At 42.8% G+C, this 21754-nt stretch overlaps 1 protein-coding gene across 1 annotated transcript; it reads left to right on the top strand.

The window, feature by feature from the left end:
* The first annotated feature begins 753 nt into the window (after positions 1 to 753).
* grinaa (glutamate receptor, ionotropic, N-methyl D-aspartate-associated protein 1a (glutamate binding)) lies at positions 754 to 21373 on the top strand. Its single transcript, XM_056298108.1, has 7 exons — positions 754 to 899; positions 11530 to 11869; positions 13569 to 13684; positions 13946 to 14146; positions 14427 to 14555; positions 16598 to 16741; positions 19245 to 21373. The coding sequence occupies exons 2-7, from the start codon at positions 11566 to 11568 to the stop codon at positions 19392 to 19394; spliced, it is 1044 nt and encodes a 347-aa protein (XP_056154083.1). The 5' UTR covers positions 754 to 899; positions 11530 to 11565; the 3' UTR covers positions 19395 to 21373.
* Positions 21374 to 21754: the final 381 nt, after the last annotated feature.

The raw sequence follows: 21754 nt of genomic DNA, 5'->3' as shown, positions 1-21754 counted from the left end.
AATATGTAATATGAGCTATGACTAGTAGTTCTGATTTCCTACGTTAAATGCACTTCCTGGAAGTCGCTTTGGATAAATGCGTCGGCTAAATGTCATGTAATGTGGGGGCGTGCCCGTGCCCCGAGCAAAGTTCGACATGTCTGTCACTGACAGACGTGGTTTCATTGGAGCTTCTGTAGTTGGTCACGCAGAGACGATTCGTGAAACACCAAACGATGTCAGAAAAACTTTTGATGACGGAAGTAAATTACGCCACTTTAACAAAAGTAGTAGAATTGCTGTTTCAAACGTCGGATTTACATAACGTGGGCGTGGTTCCCATGGGCAAAAAAATACAACAGGCCTTCGGTTAATGCTGTGTGGACCAAAAAAGAGGATTGGCATTATTATCTCAGCTCATTTCACAACAACGACCGCGAGAAATTAAAAGCGGGTGAATGTTAGTTTAAAGACACTTTAATACATCATACAGAAAGAGTTTTTTGTTATTCTGTTTCATGAGAACTATTACAATGGTAACATGTTCCGGAATAAAACAGTCATGAGGGAGAGGGGGGGAGAACCCTGTTCCGGAATAAAACTGAATCATGAGGGAGGGGGGAACCCTGTTCCGGAATAAAACTGAGTCATGTTCCGGAATAAAACCGTCGAGAAAAATGACTGTCGGGGTTTTTTCTCTAATCAGTGTAATTGTGCGGAGGTTCCCCTCACGTCATGTGACCACATCGTGAGGTGACGTCAGAGGCCCAACAACCCGCTCGTCCAGACTGTACCGGTGCGTTACGACGCAATCGGGAGCTACTGGAAAGCGAAAGCATACTTCGGCGGCCGTTTGACTGTTATTTACGAAATAACGTCCTTAATATCCCGGTACAGCCGACAACGATAACACGTACACGGTAAGGACGTGAACCATCGCCTTATTTTGGCGTTTTTTTTCGGTTGAAGTGAGAATAGGTTAGCTCGTTACAAAACAAGCCCGCTGCGACGGTTCGCGGTGACGCTAGCTCGGTCCGTAAGCCTTCTCCCTGCCAAATACGCTGCGAAAATTGTGGCCGTCTATCTAACGATGTAATAACTGACGGGAAGTTTTCAGCTACCCGATTCCGTTAATGTATATACATGCGTAACTTCATATACCATCCAACAGACGTGACGACCACAAGCTAGCTTAACGTTGCTGGGGGCGCGGTGCGTCCCTTTTTTCAGATATATGCTGGTCTTTAACGTTGAGAGAATCATGAATGGATGCTGAATGAGTGTCTCTGTTTTCATTCGTGCCCCCCCCCCTCACTGACAGCCCATAATCGATTGGGATATTTTTTTCCTCTCAGTCTACCTTAGCTTGTAATTGTCATTATCGTCTCGGTGTCTAGGTGTGGGTGTCGCATTTAACCGGACTTAATGCGGCCTAGATGGAGATGCGCCCGCTACAGGTGCAACGCGAAAACCCGCGTTGACTGTAACTCGGCACTTGCGTATTGGTTAACGTCACTCAACGCTTTGGTAACACGATGCGGAGGCTATATAACATGTGGATAATGTTTTTTTATAAACAGGAGGCCAGATCAAATAAGTCTTCAAATCAACTGCCTTCAGTAGCCACTGAGGGGAAGAAGAGCTTTGATCAAATTTAAAAAGGTTTTACAAACCTGTTTTAACTTTTCCATTCTGACTCATACACACACACACACACACACACACACACACACAAACAAATGGCTGGGCCTGATCCAAAACTGGCCCGTGTTGATTCAGATTGAAACAACCTGCCTGCAGCATGAAACGGATACAACCAGTGTTTCTATCCTCCCAATTAATCTTTAGTTAGAGGGCAGTCAAGATACTATGTGGAGAAAATTAGTTTCCCTCTCTCTTGCTGGCCTGGTGTACCACGTTGCCTGGTACCATGTGCCTTTCCTGTTTGAGTGAGGTATTGGAAATTTTCGATTGTGGATTCATTTTGGAGTTTTAGATTTTTAGCCTTTACTCTTGACAGTCATTAAAAGAGGAGAGGGATGACATATAATTAAAAATCTAAAATTCCCTTTCTTCCAAAATTTCTGCTTTTTTTTTGCCACATTGTTTGCGATGACATTTCGCCCGGGATGCTAGAATCTTGATTGCAGCCATAGAAATGATTGCTACGTCCATTTTCAGATTTTTATTGAGTCAATTCCCCTTTTTGATATCAGAGACTGTCAAAGGATGGAGAATAGGAGACAACAGTAAATAGCCTTCCCATACAGGTTTCCTTATATAATTGAGTTGTTTTGGTCTTATTTGTATTTTTAGCAGGTTTACAATAACCGGACAGCAGTAGTAAGATGGACCTGGCTTGCCAACGGCACACTGTGAAATAGTTGAGTATGTAATTACGGTTCGTAAAGAAAGATGCTACAAAAAAATGTCACTCCGAACTAACCATTTATAAGTTGTCCTCTGTGACAACTTTGATTAGGCTAATTTAGGTAATGTGCGGTCTGGCACAGCCATTCGTCATGAAAGGACTCCATAGGTTTGACATGGCTAGAGTTGCTGCTGACACAGCATGTCCTGATGACAACATCCTGCCAGACTGCTGCATAGGCTGGCAGACAAGCTGAAGGCTCAGCTGACAGCAACACATTGCCCTCTGTAAAGATTTATCAACAAGGTAGACAAAGTGACAGTTTCATGATGAAGCTCTACATTTTATTTATCCTTGGGCGTTGAGTCATTTGATCGTATTGGTCAAATCCCAGTAATTGCTGGCATTAGTTTAATATGTGAAGCAACCACCAGCACCTTAATGGGGAATACCATGTTTTTAGGTATTTACGTAAACTGTTAAAAGTATCAAAGCTCTGCAAAGAGTTGCATTTGCATGAGTGAATAAGCAGTTTCCTTGTAACACCCCCCCCCCATATGAATTGGTGAGTGAAAACAGTGTTTGAGAACACCTATGCGTAATTTCTCGAGGATTGAGCATAACTTCTTGTTCAGAATTAGTAGCCCCACTCTTAACATTGAGGTTATTTAGGAGATTGTAAACTGAAAAAACATACTAGTAGGCCACAATGTTGCTGTCCTGTCATATTGGATAGCAACAAGACAGCTTATAACTACCAACTTGATGACATCGCTCATTGTAGTCTTAGTTTCTAAATCACTGTGAGTGTCACATGTTGAAAAGTATTTACTGAGTCATTAAACCCCAGCAATTATATGCAGACATTTAAAGTAAAAGGGATTCTCTTTTCCTACATGCCTAAGCCATCTTTCATGAAAGATGACAGTTCCCCTCCTGTAACCTACATTGATTTGCCACCTTTAACAACAGCGCTACACATTTAAGCAAGTTGTAATCCAAAAAGACCCTACTGCTCTGTGCAGCTGTTTTCCTTCATTGCTGCATTTCCCTTTGTTGGTCACTCCATGCTGTTCGTGGGCCTGTCTAGTTATTGTGCTATCTTAATTGCATTAGGTTGCTTTCTGTCTAGCCCAGTGAATCCCTTCCCTTAGCCTAATTCCGCTAGCGATGGTCATCAGCAAGAGCCAGGGATACTGGCACCATCTTCATCCACGCGGCTGGGGCATCTCTCCTAAGAGGATTTCAACTTGCACACATAACCCAGACAGAGCTGTGACTAACAGTGCCTCGAACCCTCCACCACCCCCATCATCTCTCTCCCTGTAGCTGTCACAGTGACGCCAGTAGTGAAACTACTGCCTTATGGTTGTTGTTTTTTTGTTTTTTTATCTTTCAGCACGCTTGAGATGAGTGGATGGAAATGAGGGGACCGATTCGGATCTTGTAATGATACCAGTATCTTATTCCTAATTGTTTGCCATATCTTAGAACCATGCATTGTATAATAAAAGGGCCTTTTTATGTTAATATTGTTGGGAACTTCATTTTTACATCCATTAGGTAGCCATTAGCTATTATGAGTGATTGCATTAGCAGTGGCCGGTAGGGAAGTTTGTTGTCAAAATAGTTGAGGAGGCACTCCGTGGCGGCCTGGCTTTTATCATTTTATGCAAAACGCTAGACTCACTATAGAATTGTGACAATTTATTTCAGCACTAAAGACACTGCTTCTAATGAGGTCAGTTATATTCACTATTTCACTTGACTCCTTATTACAAATAATGAACAGCAAATTATTTGAGGTATTGAAAGAAAACCATTTGCTTAGTTGAAATGTTATTCCATTACTGGCAGGATGTTGAGCTGACCCACATGATTTGACAGTGTCACATGATGATTAGTTAAGGGCTTTAAGTTATTCACTTAGATCCTGAGGTTTGTCATTTAACATGTGCTCTGGTTTGTGGGACATGACTAACACAAAAATGTCTTCTGTTTCAAGTCAGTTTAACAGGGTGCTGAGCTACTGATTGTTTTACTGACGGGAGTGACCCCTTGTACCGAGCAAGTCTTGGTTATAGCAAAAATATCTCTAAACATTGGACTGCCAGGCATAGAGCAGGCTAAGCAAGGCTTGGCCATACCGGACATGTAATAAGTTGTCTGATCTTTAGCCATCTTGAGCCCTTTTTTGGACAATATGTACTCTCAGACAAGTGCAAGTACAATGAGTAAAGTGAAAATACTTTCTGTGTATGATTCCTCCATACAAAGCCATTGTTGCCTGAAAAGTAGGGAGGGATTTAGCTCTGTAGCAAATGACTGTAATATGTTAGGATCTCAATGGAGACTATTTGTGTAAAGCATAAAGCCAACAGTCGCCATGTTCCTCTCTTGTTGTCATGAACTGTACAGTCCTAGTGATGGACAGAGACAGGGATCAGAAGGACACATTCTGGATTGGTTTGCCAGGGGGAAAATTGACTGTTTCATAACGCCTGTCTGGTAACTCAACAAAACTCAGAAGGGAGAAGAGAAAGAGGAATAGGAACAGCGAGCTTGATGCTGTAGTGATCTAATCTCTCAGCAGATACTTTCTCTGTAGTCATCCAATTGAGACTGTAAAAGAAACGGGGTCATGATTGTGTGTGTATGTGCAGTCTGTGTTAATATGTACAAAACACTGGCCCTATGCCATGATCGGTCTATTCTGCTGCCTAGTCTAGTTCTTTTGAAGTCAGCAAATATAGGGGAAATCATTTTGGCTTTCCTCTTCCTCCTCCAGAAGAAGAAGATGAAGAAGAAGACATTTTCCTTTCGGGTCTTGTACAATTTTACTAGACCCACCTACCACAAATGATTATGCGAACCAAGTTTGTAAATCTTAGTTACAATGCATTGTCCCCCTTTATTTCCACAGCTCTGGATCCTGCATTTAGATGCTTGCATCGTTAAAAGTCATAGACAGCATAATGGAGATGACATATGGAGGTGTGTCTGCAGGGGACTGGTGTTGGGGGAGGGACACTGCAGTGGCCAATGTCTCAAGCCTCCTACTGAAGTAGGCAGATTAATAATACATTTGGTTACCAAGGCACCGCCTGCATCCATGGTAACACTGTCTGCACTGCTTTTAGAGGGGGGGGGCACTATTTCCTGGAAGCTGGCGTGAACACTGTCTTGGTCTCTACCCCCTGCTGCTTTTCATCCCCCTTCATTTTCTCTCTGATTAAGAATGAGTATGTATGTGCATCTATCTGTAGGGTGCCTTCTCTGTTCTGGCTAAATCCTGAAGATTTTCATTTTTGTTTAACTCAATGTGGCATCTATGGTCATAATGGAATTGCAGTGGGGTTTCAGCCAAACAAATCCATTCTTCACGTTAAATTGCCTGTTCGAACTCGCAGTTATTTGTCTTATTCCTGTATTTGGATCCAGTTGGGAAGATGTAAAACTCTTGCACCAAATCCTTTTTTCCTAGGATATCTTACCAACCATAACCATTAAAAGGAGTTACAAATGTTCGTGTTTTGAACATTTATGTTAGTTACTGTTTTAACATGCAAATTACTTTCTGAATAATTTTTATTGTTGTCATATTTAAATCTTCAGGATTGTAGCTTTACATCGAAGGAAGCCATCATGTTTCCTACGGTATGGAGACATTTGGGATGCTTGGTGGTTCTTATTAGTGAGGACGTTTCTGGACCATCAGAATTGTTTCAAACTGTCATGGCCCTGGTCATGTAGCATATCATTATGTATATGTCATCTCTCAGTTTTTCAGTATGATACTAGGTATCAGAGTGACTTTTTGGAATTGTGTCCAGTTGTATATTTTCTTTAATTTTTAAGTCACATATAGGCTAAACATTTTAGTTGTGAAGCTCAAGTAAGGTTGTGTGAACACTGATGATTTTCCCTTTGCCCTTATATTTGAGCTAATTGTACAGATAAGCTATGGACAAGTTGGTGTTATCATGCTGGCCTGAGAAATGTTTTAGAAAAGTGTAAGCGGACCAGTCTCTTTTATACATTGCTTTTAATGCAGATATTGTTCATTAATTTTGAATGGTGTTCCTTAATTGCACCGTTGTTTTCTGTGAAATCAGCTCTTTCAGAGACTGCAGCTTCTGCCAGTGACACATTAACTGTTCAGTCCTTTGCCCCTCGGGTCTGTGTACTGCCCACATTGGCAAGGTTTTAGATCAGCATTTCTTCAGCAGCCATTGGCTGAGGTAGAGGTGTTGGATACACTCAGTAGTCCCTCCCCTCCCCCTTTGGAGAGCAGTGTGACGTAAGAGTTTTAACAGTGTTTAGTGACTCCTAACCCTGTGGCCTATTTTCCTGCATTAGGATGCTTCCGTATGTCTACTGTTTTCCACAGATGCTGATGCTTTGGATATATGTGAAACCAAAAATGAAGGCATTATACCTTCACGTTGAGTGATTTATTTTTATATCTAAGATTTCAGCAAATGGCATCCTCTTAAATAAAAAAAAAACAAATCTGAGTGAGAAAATAGTCTCATAGCATCATTGAAAAATCAGGGTTAAATGTTGTGTTCTTAAACATAGTCAGCTCTCATAGCGCTGCTCCAGCCCTCCTCTGCCTCTACCTCATCTTTGCTGCATTGTTTTATTGCTTGTCACTTTTCTAATCAGGCAGATGCAGTGCTTGTGTCTTTGCCAGATTGGCCTAGTAATGCAGTGGTATCACTTTTTAGTATGCTCATTCACTCTGCTCTGTTGTGGAAGGTGTGAGATGTGGTGGTCAATGATGATATTGCAACTTGATTGATTGATGGAAGTGATGCTGCAGCTAGGGTTGGGTACCGAACTTTTACTTTTAAGGGTACCAACCAAATGATGTCGGTATTACCGAGTACCTATTCTCGTTAGATCAATCGGTGCCAAATGTCAGTTCCTTGAGAGCAGGTTGTGTTGTGAATTAAAATAAATATTGATAAGAGTCCTTATGAGCCTTTTGAAAAATCCCTCATAGTTTACCACTTGTTGCAAGTGTGCATCTGGGTGAGAGAGTATACGTTAGAGAGAGACTACATTACCCCTCCCCTAAACCTACAGCCTGTTTAAGTCCAACACAGTCAGGGCAATGACAAGCTGAAAATTGTTCATTTGTGTTTGTATGCTTTTTTTTTTAATCTGCTATTTTTTTCACACTTCCGGTGTGGGAAGATGGCGCGCAAATTCACATTTGCAGCGGCCTCACCCAGGATTGGTGTGGGAAGATAGCAGTGCGAATTCACATTAGCAGTGGCCTCACCCGGTACCGTCCATGCAGTATCTGTCCACATCTGCATCCAAGTTTGTCTTCCTTTGATGGCTGGGAGAGTCAAGTCAGTTTTATTTGTATAGCCCAATATCACAAATTACAAATTTGCCTCAAGGGGCTTTACAGCAACACAACATCCTGACCTTGCTTGGTCTGCTGCGTCCTGTGGGCCCAGGGACAACGGCCCTGCCTGCAGCTGTGCCCAAAGAGGTAACACCGAGGGCGGTCTGACAGGACACAGAAGCGGGGCAGGCTAAGCTAACTGCTAGCCCATGCAGACTGGAAGTTCCGATAACACCGAGGGCGGTCTGGCGGTAGCCTCACCTAGCCTGTGTTTTAGTGTCGTCATGTGGAGTGCAGGGAGGTATATCGAAGGTGTCTGGCTGGGAGAGCTAGCGTTGGATCGGCTGAGGGAGCGTGGTCCTGTGGGCCCAAGGACCACGGGCCTGACTGGAGCTGCGCCCAAAGAGGAAACACCAAGGGTGGTCTGACAGGATGCAGAAGTGGGGCAGGCTAAGCTAACTGCTAGCCCATTCAGACCAGCAGTTCCAACAGTCATCCTGGCTGGTGTTCTTTTTTTTCTTTTTTTTCTTTTTTGGTTTAGTTTAGATATGTGTTAGTTTGGATGTATGTGTTCTTGTAGTTTTTGGATGTGTTTTTGTCTTTGTGTCTCACTACTGTGGGCTGGGAGAAACGATGTTTCATTTCATTTCATGTGTCCAAGTGCATGAAATAAAATGAAAAAGTGTTTCTGATTTTTCTTTCTGATTTCTGATTTTTTTTCCCCCATTTTTCCCAACCACACTACAGTAACTAACTTCGCTGTTATGACTACTAGATCAGGATAAGTGCTTCCTCTGAGGCATGCATGATGTCAGTGTCACTGAAGCTGTCAAAATGTTGAAATTCCACACGATTAGATGGGACTCTACAGCAGTAGCTGCAAATAATAAGGGTGTAAATAAGAGTATAAAGTAGCGAATTAAAGATATAACAATAAAAACCTGAAAAAAAATTGTAGGGAATTAAAGATATAAAAAACGGACAAAAAACATTCAAGAGGTATATTAATAATCGGAGGTGGAGGGAGCCATTAACTCATTCGGGGTTGTCAAACAGAGAAGTGCAAGAACTATGGTATAGGTTATTTTGTACGAGACCAATGTAGACTGACAGACCAGTTGCAGTTTAATATTGCAGTGAGGTTTGAGAGACATCTGAAAATTTCTGCTTGGCCAGCATATACTCCTAATTTTCTCACTGATATGTATTAGAGGTGGGACAATTCACAAATCTCACGGTTCGATACGTCTCACGATTCAGGGCTCACGGTTTCGATTCAATACGATACAGTGAATGCTTTGGTAAGTAAGAGACAAAACACCATTGCCGTTCTCTACTTTTCATTTATTTTAAGAATTAGGCCCAACATTTTGGCATTATCGAGGCACGTATTCAAACGTAATGCAAGTGCAAAAGTTCTAACAAAATTTTGTGCTATCTTTTCTTGTTGTGTAACACAATTTGCTTTACTTTAAAACTTTAAAAACGACTAGAACGACCAAGGCAGTCATTTTGACTGTTTTGGATTTTCAAAGTTTAATAACTTTGTGGAAAAAAATGATACAGACCTGCTGCTCCCTGAATGCCCCTAAAATTGCATATATTTGCATTAAAATGAGTTTTGTATTAATTGCACACAAAAAAAGTTATAAGATCTACCTAAAACAACCATGAGCCGTCAAAATGATCACAGGTCATTTGCGCGTCATCGTGTGCGGCATGTCACTATTTATGACGTATTCGCATTATTTCCTTCACAACCTTCAGTTGTTTTTTTTTACATTTCATGTTTTATAGGCCTTGTTACATTGAACAGCAGCGATTTTAAATTGTTTGAAAAATAGCATTGTAACAATCACGAATGTGTAGACTCGCTAGCCCATTGGCTAACAGGTCGGACCCTTTAGTCAACTGCTTAATGTAGTCGCCCGTGGTACTCGAGACCCGGGTTCATGTCCCGGCTGCGGCAGTTCCCAGCTGCCCCCTGAATTCGCTACAGTATTAAAGTTGTTAAAATTTTAATTTTGGTGTGAGTTGTTTCTTAACAGACATACTAGCATGTGCAATGCATTAATATCTCAAATTGGTATTTATCTTCAGAATATAGCATTTAAAAACTGGCGGTCATTAGGTTGGAGTGAAATCCCGGTTGTTCTGGTGTTAATAACACACGATCTCACGAAAGGGGGCTGGGTGTCACAGGCTCTGCACTCTCAATGTTTGCATCCTACCTGACGGGTCGCTCCTGCCAGGTGACATAGAGGGGATCTGTGTCAGAGCCTCGCAGACTGACTACAGGCGTTCCACAAGTGCGGTTCTGGGTCCTCTCCTTTTCTCCCTGTGCACGACATCCCTGGGTTCTGTTATTCGCTCACATGACTTCTCTTACCATTGTTATGCTGATGACGCCCAGCTGATCTTGTCCTTTCCTCCCTCTGACACACAAGTAGAGACACACATTGCTGAGTGCTTGACTCACATCTCGGAGTGGATGGCAACACACCACCTGAAACTCAGTCTGGACAAGACAGAGCTGATGTTCCTCCCAGGGAAAGGTTGCCCGCTCCGAGACCTGGCCATCACCATTGACAACACTGTGGTGACGCCAACTCGGACTGCGAGGAATCTGGGTGTGATCCTGGACGACCAACTGTCATTTGCTGCAAACGTTGCATCGGTTGCGTGCTCCTGCAGATTTCTCCTCTTTAACATCAGGAGGATTCACCCATTCCTCACCGACGAGACGGCACAGGTGCTCGTCCAGGCTCTGGTCATCTCCCGGCTGGACTATGGCAACTCCCTCCTTGCTGGCGCCCCGGCGTTGACTGTCAGACCTCTGGAGCTTGTTCAGAAAGCTGCAGCTCGTCTGGTGTTCAACCGCCCTACGTTCTCCCACACAACTCCCCTTCTCATGTCCCTACACTGGCTCCCAGTAGCTGCTCGCATCCAGTTTAAGACTGGTGCTAGCCTACAGGGCAGTGAAAGGAACAGCTCCTTCCTATCTCCAGGCCATGGTCAAGCCCTACACCCCTGCCCAACCACTTTGCTCTGCTGCCTCGGGACGCCTGGTTGCCCCGTCGCTCAGGGGTCCCTGCTGCCAATCGACCCTGTCACAGCCCTTTTCTGTCCTGGCGCCACGGTGGTGGAATGAACTCCCCACTGATGTCAGGACAGCGGAGTCGCTGCCCATCTTTCGGCACAAGTTGAAAACTCACGTCTTCAAGAACTACTACCCTGTTACTTGCTCTTAGCACTTATTGTATTCACTCATTTATAATAAAAAATCCCTTTCTTGCGCTTTTACTTAATCACTGGTTTTGCTCTTAGATGCTTGTTAAGAGACAAGATGCACACAGACCTCTGATGACTAGTAGTTCTCCTGATTTCCTACGTTAAATGCACTTATTGTAAGTCGCTTTGGATAAAAGCGTCGGCTGAATGACTGTAATGTAATGTTATGCCCTGGTGACTGTGACAGGCTGGAGGTTGTAGGGATGGGTTTTGGAGGGGAGGGGGAGGTAGGAAGGGGTTTTATTTTGCGTGGTGCATTACAACAAAATAGATAACAATGTTGAGATTGAAAAGTTTGGACTTATTTTTTACACCTGAAATTACATTTTTGGTATTAAATAGAGAGTAAAGTACCCAAAAAAAAAGTACTGTTGGGTACCGAATTCTAGGTACTGGTATTGGTTCAAATGTGAATGGTACCCAACCCTAGCTGCAGCCATAATCGGCATCTTGTTTGTGTGTAGATCTGTTGATGAGCCCTAATTAATCATCATCATCTCTCTCTTTTTAATTCTCTGTTTTATAGATTGGTTTTGGAGTGCAGTGAGCCTTCCATTACACCATGTCCCAGGATAAGAGTGGCTACCCCACTATGGGTGAGAGCAACCCGCTCCATAATGACGTCTATGGACCCCCCCAGCCAGGTTTCGGCATGCCCCCTCCAAATTACAGCCAAGCCCCCGGGGGACCCTACCCTCCTGCAGCTGGCTACGCACAGCCAGGGTACCTCCAGGCAGGCCAAGGTTTTGGCCCAGCTCCCTACCCCCAGATGCCTTACCCTCAGATGCCCTACCCACAGGCACCTTACTCTCAAGGGCCTTACCAGCAGGGAACCCCACAGCCAGGCTTTCCTGGAGACTCAAGTGGTGAGTGGATGGAAATGATTTGAGATTTATAATTTATACTCTTGAGCCACTAAGGAAAAAAAGTCTTCCCTCCCCTTCCCTAGTTAACAAGTGTGTGTAACTTGGATGGGTGCAGACAGCCTAGGCACGGACGTGGCGCATCACGTAAGCAGGGTGGAGCGTTTTTTTTTTTTTTTTTTTGTCTTTTTTTAACCTGCTACACTAACTGTGACTGTGTTGCATGTGGTTGCATGCCTGCTGTGTTTTCTGCTTCACTTCTGCTTCAAAGGGTAAAAACTACATAGAACTGTGTAAAAAAAAAAAAAGTACAATCTATTTTAAAATGATTAAAATGAATACCCTATTGTACCAGAGAAATTGTGACACAGCAGTGCAACCTTTTTTTTCATCGCACATTAAAATAAATCAATCAAATCAATGTGTATCCATGATTCTGTATTTAAAACAATTCAGTAATCAGATTAATTCAGTACCAGTTGATTTAGCCTACACTTCCAAACCCTGCATAATCAACTGCATTATCACTTGGCAAAACTCAATGTGCACACAGAAATCTCCTCAGAAAACTCCTCAGAAAACAGCTGGCCGTCCGGGTAGCGTAACAGTACCAACCAACCTGGTACTGCCTACCAACACGGTTGCTTACCAACACGGGGCTCACGGTTCGAATCCCCATGTTACCTCTGGCTTGATTGGGCATCCCTACAGACACAATTGACCGTGTCTGCGGGTGGGAGTCGGATGTGGGTATGTGTCCTGGTTGTTGCACTAGCACCTCCTCTGGTCAGTCGGTCTTGGCGCCTGTTCAGGGGGGAGAGGGAACTGGGGGAAATAGAGTGATCTCCTGTGCACTATGTCCCCTGGCAAAACTCCTCACTGTCAGGTGAAAAGAAGTGGCTGGCAACGCCACATGTATTGGAGGAAGCATGTGGTAGTCTGCAGCCCTACCCGGCTTGGCAGAGCAGGCGGAGCAGCAACCGGGACGGCTCAGAAATAGAGTAATTGGCCAAGTACAATTGGGGAGAAAAGGGGGGGGGGCCGCTCCACCTGCCTATGGGACGCTTCGCATCCGTGCCTGGCACTAATGGTAACGTATCATTTCAGTTGTTCTGCTACAGGTTACATTTAAGTGAGATGTTTGGCAGTGCCATGTTTGTTCAGGAATACACAAAGTTGAATTTTAAAATGTCAGCATCCGCATCATGTTGTATATTTAATTTGTTACTGTCAGAAAGTGAGGAACATCAGATGAAAATAAAACATGTTTGAAAGTCATTGTTAGAAGTGTAATAGTATTATTAAGTACTCATATCGGTACTCGGTATCAGCAAGTACCCAAATGTAACCTGATGTTGTACTTGGTCTGAAAAAAAATTGATATCGGTGCGTCCCTACTCCGTGCTTGATTATCACTCCAAATAGTCTAAAACCAAAACACTCAACTGAGGTCATGTGTATTTCATTATTGATTGGAAACTGTACAGCCTGTGGATATGTCAGCCTCTCATTGCCTCACACAGACAATTACCCCAGAATCTATCATGGATGACTAGCAAATCAATCGCATAATCTATCTTTAATCAGAGTGCTTGTCTTGAAAACACCACAAGTCCTGCTTGTTCATCGGTCATTAGTGTAAACCAGCTGTTACCATTCACTGCTTATTTTGATATTTTGTGTTCGTATTGTTGTTATCCAGCACCCATGGGCAGCCCTGGTTACCATGGTGATGTGCCTCCATCTTATTATGACAATGAAGATTTCACCAACTCTGGCTTTGAGGACAAGTCCATCCGACAAGCCTTCATCAGGAAGGTAGAAGATTAAACACATTTATCTCCAAACACCAGCCATATTTCTGTACAGGTCAAGTGTTTTCATGATGCTAGGGCTCTCAGACAATCAGTCAGCTACTCCTACAATCTCAAATGGATGATGAAGAAGCAAATATGTAATTACAAGTGTTCATAATGTGACTCTTACTGACATGAAGTAACACAATTGCATCTCTTTGAATTGTCCCCTTGTCTCAGCAAAAACTCCCTTTTTCTTTCAAACAATTCCATTTCCCACCAGGTCTTCATGGTTCTCACCGTGCAGCTGCTGGTCACCTTCTCTTTCGTTGCCATCTTCACCTTTGTCGACGATGCCAAGTACTTTGTGCGGCGTAATCCTTGGACATACTACGTGTCCTATGCAGTTTTCTTTGTGGCTCTGATTGTTCTCAGCTGCTGTGGAGACTTCCGCCGTAAACACCCCTGGAACTTGGTTGCATTGGTATGGCCCACTCCCTAAATCTGAAAACATGCGATTTGGTGGAAACCCAGTGAATGAATTTGCCCACAGCATTTATTGACTTGACTGTTCACCAGGGTAATTAAAAATAAAGAGGCCAAATATGGGGTCTCAATATTTTAAGTCAAATGATCTTAACTCATAGCACCATTGTCAACACATATTTTCCCAGAACAGCATCATTGTCACATGAAACTTTTTGAGTTTTTGTCTTCAGTGATATTAAGGTGATGTTGTGATTTGTTTTTTCTGTCCCTCACAGTCCATCCTGACTCTGAGCCTTTCCTACATGGTAGGCATGATCGCCAGCTTCTATGACACGGAGACTGTCATCATTGCTGTTGGCATCACCGCAGTGGTCTGCTTCACCGTTGTCCTCTTCTCGCTACAGGTACATGCCCACTCAAACGTGTTGCACAGGCAGGTACATAAACAAGTATATGCAAATGTTCGTGTGCACACACATTACTTGGTTGTCCTCCTGTCTTCATATGTGTTCATATTGGTGAAACAGATTTTGCTAAAAATTGTTATAAGTTAATTTCACATTTTGACATCCCTCTGCTTCCACACACACTATTCTCTGTGCTTGTGATCTCATTTAAGAATTTCCACCTTAGAAATATAGATGCAAGCTTTAACACAACTAGGTCCCAGAAAATTGAATCAGTTCATATGGACACAGTGTTTAGTGTGTCACCAGCTAAACGTTATGTCCAGGTGAACTGATGCAACTTTATGGGATTTCCTTACCTGTATTATTGAGCATGCATCAAGACATAACCCAACTAGAGTGAAAGTACAGAACTAGAAGAGTACACTCAGTAGAGTGCAGATCTCCTCCAGGTGTACTCATCTCCCCTTCTCCAGTGCTCGAACTTGGTGACAAACCACCCCTTTTTTTTGCCTCCTGGGAGAAGGGAAATTTACGCACACATGGACAGAAAACCCAGTATTTTTCTTGCTATTATATGACTTGCGCAGTCCCCAAGTTGATTGAACGGGAAATTTGGAAAAAAGCAGCCTCGTAGGCAGGCCCTCACATGAAAACAACCAAGTCTGACATGAAGTGAGTGATGGATCAGGCTATCATAATTTCAAAGCCCTTATTAAAAGACGTCAGGTGTGTTTAACCATCACGGTTTTCAAGATATGAAATGAATGAAGGTGAATGGCTCTGTTGGTTAACTTCCATTCATAAAATGACGGTAAGAAAACATAGCTCAGCCATGGGAAATGTGTTATTGTAGCTACTGAGATGATTTCCAGCTGTGACTAATTAATCCTCAAAATTATATTTTTATAGCTGAGTTTTAACATTGAAGACTATGGCATGGTGGTGAGGTGAATTAGGTGAATTATTTTTTGTTCATCCAGTGTTCCTCCAGTTTTCCTGTGCTGAGATCAGCAGTGAATGATTTACTGGCTTGCGAAATACAATCAACTTCTTGTTTACTTTCAAGACTCATACCTGAATACATAATGTTTTTGTTTTGACACTATCGCTGCCTGAGCTGACTCAACCATAGATGTGAGTTGCGCATGCACAGTTGACTCAAGAGCAGGCAGCAACGGAAAGCCGTGTTGGTCAAGTGAGCTAGAGAGTGAATGAGGAGAGGGAGTGGAGATAGTGAGAACAAACATTTTTCGAAGATTTTTAATCAACACAACCACAAGAGGTGCATCATCATACAGTCATAACTATGCACAACAAATTTTGGCTGATAGGTCCAGTAGTGGTGCAATGGCGGTGGTTAGCATGGTCGCCTCACAGCAAGAAGGTCCTGGGTTCGAGCCCCAGGGTAGTCCAACCTTTGGGATCATCCGAGGTTGTTTTCTGCGCGGAGTTGCATGTTCTCCCCGTGTCTGCGTGGCTTTCCTCCTGGGGCTCCGGTTTCCTCCCATAGTCCAAAGACACATAGGTCAGGTGAATCGGCCATACTAAATTGTCGCTAGGTATGAATATTTGTGTGTGTGTCTGTCTGTGTGATGGCCTGGTGGCCTGTCCAGGGCGTCTCCCCACCTGCTGCCCAATGACTGCTGGGATGGGCTCCAGCATCCCCGCGACCCTGAGAGCACGATAAGTGGTTCGGATAATGGATGGATGGAGGTCCAATAGTTTGAAAGATTAGCTGCAGACACACACACACACACACACACACACACACACACACACACACACACATACCCATACAATAACACACACGCACGTGACCAAACACATAATCACCTGGATAATCACATAATTATCTCCTTAAATTTTAAGGAGTCTTTCACTTGAATTCCTTGATGTCCTTAAGAGTCATGTCTAAATTCTAATTCAGCTTGTATTTTATTTTTAATTTACTTTGCTTTTCTCTGTTATTCCCATTCTCTCGCTTACTCACCCCCCCTTTTTTTTTCTCTTTCTTTATCTAATCTTTCCCAACCTAGAGCAAGTATGACTTCACTTCCTGCCGGGGCGTACTGTTTGTGTGCCTGATTGTGCTGTTGCTCTTCTCCATCCTCTGCATCTTCATCCGCCACAAGATCCTGCACATCGTCTATGCCTCGCTGGGAGCCCTCCTCTTCACCTGCGTAAGTTATTTTTTATTGTATGGGTATGTCAATGATGTTGATGGCTTTTTAGTCACAGTTTTAGGTTGATGCTTTGAAACACTAAATCCAGCAGGTAGAAATTTCATTATCACTCTAAACCAGTGAAAGGAACTGCGTCACGTAGGAAGCCATTAGGTACTGGAGTCCAGTGGTATGGACAGTGGAGCCAATTACCAGGCATTTCCATTGACAGAGCTTTTTCCACCTCTTAGTCTGCCCCAGTCTGTTCAGTCTAGGATAATTTCATCTGCAGACTGGAAAAGTAAGAGCCAAGCACAACCAGGGTAGGAAAATAGTTTGTGCTCAATAAATGTAAGCAGTAAAACTAATCTTGTCGTAGTGACACAATTCTATAGGTCACTCTCTGGGATATTGAAAGACAATACAGCTTAAAACTTAAAACAGAATGGGAGAATGACTGGTGTTGAAATTGTAGATTGAGAGTTAGATATGTGGCTCAACCTATCCAGCTGTTTTACCACAAATGGAGCAAAAGAACTACAATTTAAGCTAAATCATAAACTACATATTATCCCTGTGAGATGCAATAAAATGAACCCAGATCTATCAAAGTTTTGTAATAAGTGCAAGACTACAGAAGGCACATACATTCGCTGTCTACTACAAATGGAAAGATTGTCTTAAAGAAATCAATGACGGGATGTCTGGGTAGTGCAGTGGTCTATTCCGTTGCCTGCCAACACGGGGATCTCCGGTTCGAATCCCCGTGTTACTTCCGGCTTGGTCAGGCGTCCCTACAGACACAATTGGCCGTGTCTGCGGGTGTGAAGCCAGATGTCGGTATGTGTCCTGGTCGCTGCACTAGCGCCTCCTCTGGTCGGTCGGTCTTGACGCCTGTTCTGGGGGGAATAGCGTGGTCCTCCCATGCGCTACGTCCACCTGACGAAACTCCTCACTGTCAAGTGAAAAGAAGCGGTTGGCAACTCCACGTGTATCAGAGGAGGCATGCAGTAGTCTGCAGCCCTCCCCAGCTTGGCAGAGGGGGTAGAGCAGCGACCAGAATGGCTCGGAAGAGTGGGGCAATTCACTGGTACAACTGGGGAGAAAAACGGGGGAAATCCAAACAAAAGGAAAAAAAATTGATGACATAATGCGTCAAACAGTAAACATTCCTCCTTCATCGTGCATTCTTGGTATAGATAATCCCCCAAATATTCCTCCAAATTATTTAAACTCCTGAAAATGCTCCTCTTCTGTGCAAGGAGATGCATTTTATTAATGTGGGTGTCGGCAGAACCCCCTAACATTGCACTGTGGATAAGTAGTGTGTTAAGAGTTCATGCCTGTAGAAGCGCTCAGCTTTTATTTAAGAGAGGAACCTTTTCAGTTTTATAATGTTTGGAGTCCTTTTGCAACTTACTTAGAACCTGATTGTTTGCAGACGATGGCAGCAGGGCTCTGTGGTCAGGCATGGGGAGAGTAAATGTTTTATTCTCAATGCATTGTGTTTATAAATTACTGTTTTGTATTCTCATTAGCTTTTTCATTTGTCAAATCTGTAAACCTGTCGATGTTTAAATAAAAATAGAAAAAATTAATCTTGCCATTGGGTTGTGACTGCTAGTTATGAGAGCCATACTACATGAGGAAACATTTGGCAAAAACCAAAGATATATTTAAAGTCAGGGCAGCGCAGCGGTTAGCACGGTCACCTCACAGCAAGAAGGTCCTGTGTTCGAGCCCCGGGGTAGTCCAACCTTTGGGGGGGGCTCATCCTAGGTGGTCCTCTATGTGGAGTTTGCTTATTCTCCCCGTGTCTGCATGGGTTTCCTCCGGGTACTCCGGTTTTCTCCCACATTCTAGAGGCATGTAGGTCAGGTGAGTCGGCCATACTAAATTGTCCCTAGGTGTGAATGTGTGTGTGTCGGCCCTGTGATGGCCTGGCAACCTGTCCAGAGTGTCTCCCCTGTCACCCAGTGACTGCTGAGATAGGTCCAGCATCCCCATAACCCTGAGAGCAGGATAAGCGGTTTGGCTAATGGATGGATAGATGGATATTTAAAGTTTTGTTGTGTTTTTTTGGGGGGGAGGGGGACAGGAAGGATAAACACCCATAAGGAGACACAAGTGGAAAGGCATTAGCAAGATAATTAAAACAGAAGTGTTTTATTTTGTACCTGAAGTTGAATCATGAAAATGAGTAGTAATAAATAAATAAATAAACTATTTCAGTGTGGTAGTGCAGAATCTTGAAGTTGTTCAGTTTGTCCTCCATTTTGTCTCAAAGCCCGAGGATATTTCTACATGGCAAACTTTTAGCCATTGTAAATAATAACACTCTCATAGGGAGAGTGGAAAATTTTACTCCATTTGAGAATTTTTGAGAATTTGGAACAAAAGAACAATGTTTCATGTTCCCTTTTTATTGCCCATCCTGGCAGCCATGAAATACTTCCTGTGTATTATCACCTTAATTTGTCTATATTTATCTGGCTGACCTTAGATTCCTTTTCTTCTCCAGTTTTTGGCTGTGGACACTCAGCTGCTTCTGGGTAACAAGAAACTGGCCCTGAGTCCAGAGGAGTACATCTTTGCTGCCCTCAACCTGTACACTGACATCATCAACATCTTCCTCTACATCCTGGCTATTGTGGGACGCTCCCGTGAATGAAGGCTCCCTCTAGAGGAAACAGCTGGAAGAGTCAGAAAATGTCTCTCATCCTGGAACGAAGCTGATCCCCCCCTCCTTTCTTTAATTATTTCCTCACTTTTTGATTTTTTTTCCTTTGCACGCACTCATTCTCCCCTGACCACTCTACCCCTTATTTGTTATTTTAACAGTCGGATTGGGTTGTGCAGGACTTGCAAGCTTTGCAACCTGTCCTAAAATGCAGCCAAGAGGCACGTTCAAACTTGTTTATTGAATGAAAATCGTGATGTAAAATTGTAGACCAGGATGACTGTTGTTTGTTTTTTTTCTCCTCCTTTCTCCATTTTGAACACTGCTTGCTTTAACTGTCCTCTGCTCCTACTAACATGGACTACTGTCTACAGTAACTATCCACTAACTTCCAGTTTGGCGGGACATGTATAGCTGAACATCCTATCCTGTGTATGCTTGGCACTCTGCCTTACCTTGCAGCGTATGTGCTGCAGAGAGATTGAACAAAGAGGAAGAGAGAGAGAGAGAGAGAGAGAGAGAGAGAGAGAGAGAGCACTTAAAATGATATGCAGCGCGTTGATGCAAACCAGCTTTGAAGAGAAACCAGTGCTCAAAATAACCCCCTCTCTCACTGTCTCTTTAACCCAGTCCCCCACCCCACCCCTACTTAACCTCTGCCAATGTTATATAACTGCATGGCAACATTGAAAAAACGCTAACTAAAAACATTTAATGATTCTAGAACCATCAGAGAGATACCTCTCCTACTCTGCTTGTTACGTAGCTGTAAATAGTTTGGTGTGTCACCGTCTTTCCTCCCTAACCTTTCATCTTTAGGCATGCTGGAGTCATAGGGCTGTGTTGTTTGAAGGGGAAAATGTGTGCTATCATCCTTGCTGGCTAATCCACTCCAAATGTGCGCAACACTTTTAATAACGCATAAAGAATGAAGCTTAATGTTGGATGTATATGACCACACACAAATACACGCGAATATATAGTCACAATATATATTCTTCCTAGATATCACTTCAAAGGAAGGAGAATTTGACCCTCTAAAAAAAATTTTTTTTTTTATGACTCACTGGAGCTAAAGCTAAAATTCATTCGCTGCCCCCCCCCCCTTTGTTCTGTTTTTTCCCTTCTGTCTTTTATGTGAAGTGAAATTTAGTTTTTTTTCCCCATTGTGAAATAATGTGAAATATGAAAGTAATTAAAAGCTCTGACCACTTATGTCAAGCTGATCCAGGTACAATAAATTTCTTGTGACTTAAAAACTAATATGAAATAGACATACATACGTACATACTGTCTTGAAGGACGCGATAAGCTAAATTAATCTTATTTATTTAAGTTGCTGTACAGTACAGGGTTGCTTTAATATTAGCGTAAGCAGACAATTTTAACATTATAATGAAGGAGGAATCTCCCCAGAGAGGGATGCTCGTTCTTACTGAGATGTGTTTTGAGCCTTAACGGGCCAGCGTGTTCATACTCTGAATTTTAAAAAAAGCAGTCTAGAAATTTTTTTGAAAACATTGGTTACACTCTGGCTCTAGAAAAGTAATGATATAAGTATTTGACACACATGCATAGCTGTATAATTCTACCTTACGACAAAAAGGGTATATTAAAAAAGGTATATTGAAGTATGTTTTTGTCTGTGAGTTCTGTTTGTTTGTTTATTTGTTTTTGTTTTTTTCACCTTTTGCATGACTCCTTACATTTGCATGTGCTGATAAAGCACACTGAGTGCGTCTGTTTGAGAGAGGCACTCTTGGAAGATTTTAGGGAGCTTAACTTTTTTCTCCCTTTTTTATCTTGTGTTTGTATCTAACTAATGTGTATGTGTGTGTATATACAATCCTTAGTGGTTTGATGTGTATAGAGTAATTTGGGGCTTTGTAGGTCTGTATATTTGCATTAAATCAAAGTGAAATCGCATTCCTCTACACTGCTGTTTGCTTTTCATTAAAAGTCACATTAGACAGGTGTCATTGTTTGTCAATTTACTTCTCAGCTGTTTGAAATTGATTACAGAGAATATTGTGCAACAGCGAGGGTATTGTCTCTGGAGTAAAGCTTTCTCCTGAATTTGGATCCATTTGGGAAAATGAGTTCAGATAACGTCCTTAATTCCTGCATGGCAACAACATCATGCGATCCTATTGGGCTGTTGTAAATAGGTGAGCAAAGCATGGCACTAACGATACCGCCATTGGCGCTTGGATTCGTAAGGACATGGTAAAATATATTTTCAGGCGTTTGGTTGGCCTCCAACAGCGTTATTTTAGTTTCTCCAAAGCCGGTCTGTGCTTATTTTGCACCCTGAGGTTGCTCAACAGATACAGTTTATTTTTGGGAAATGC

The sequence above is a fragment of the Lampris incognitus genome, chromosome 18 (genome assembly GCF_029633865.1).
Source record: "Lampris incognitus isolate fLamInc1 chromosome 18, fLamInc1.hap2, whole genome shotgun sequence".
NCBI classification, from domain to species: domain Eukaryota; kingdom Metazoa; phylum Chordata; class Actinopteri; order Lampriformes; family Lampridae; genus Lampris; species Lampris incognitus.
The sequence above is the reverse complement of the archived record's forward strand: the minus strand, read 5'-3'. Positions and strand labels throughout refer to the sequence as shown.

Excerpts from the sequence above, each read along its gene's own strand:
- grinaa (XM_056298108.1), top strand. The coding sequence starts at position 11,566 with ATGTCCCAGGATAAGAGTGGCTACCCCACTATGGGTGAGAGCAACCCG. Across the intron at positions 13,685-13,945 it reads GACAAGCCTTCATCAGGAAG|GTCTTCATGGTTCTCACCGT; the intron begins GTAGAAGATTAA and ends ATTTCCCACCAG. Across the intron at positions 16,742-19,244 it reads GAGCCCTCCTCTTCACCTGC|TTTTTGGCTGTGGACACTCA; the intron begins GTAAGTTATTTT and ends TTTCTTCTCCAG.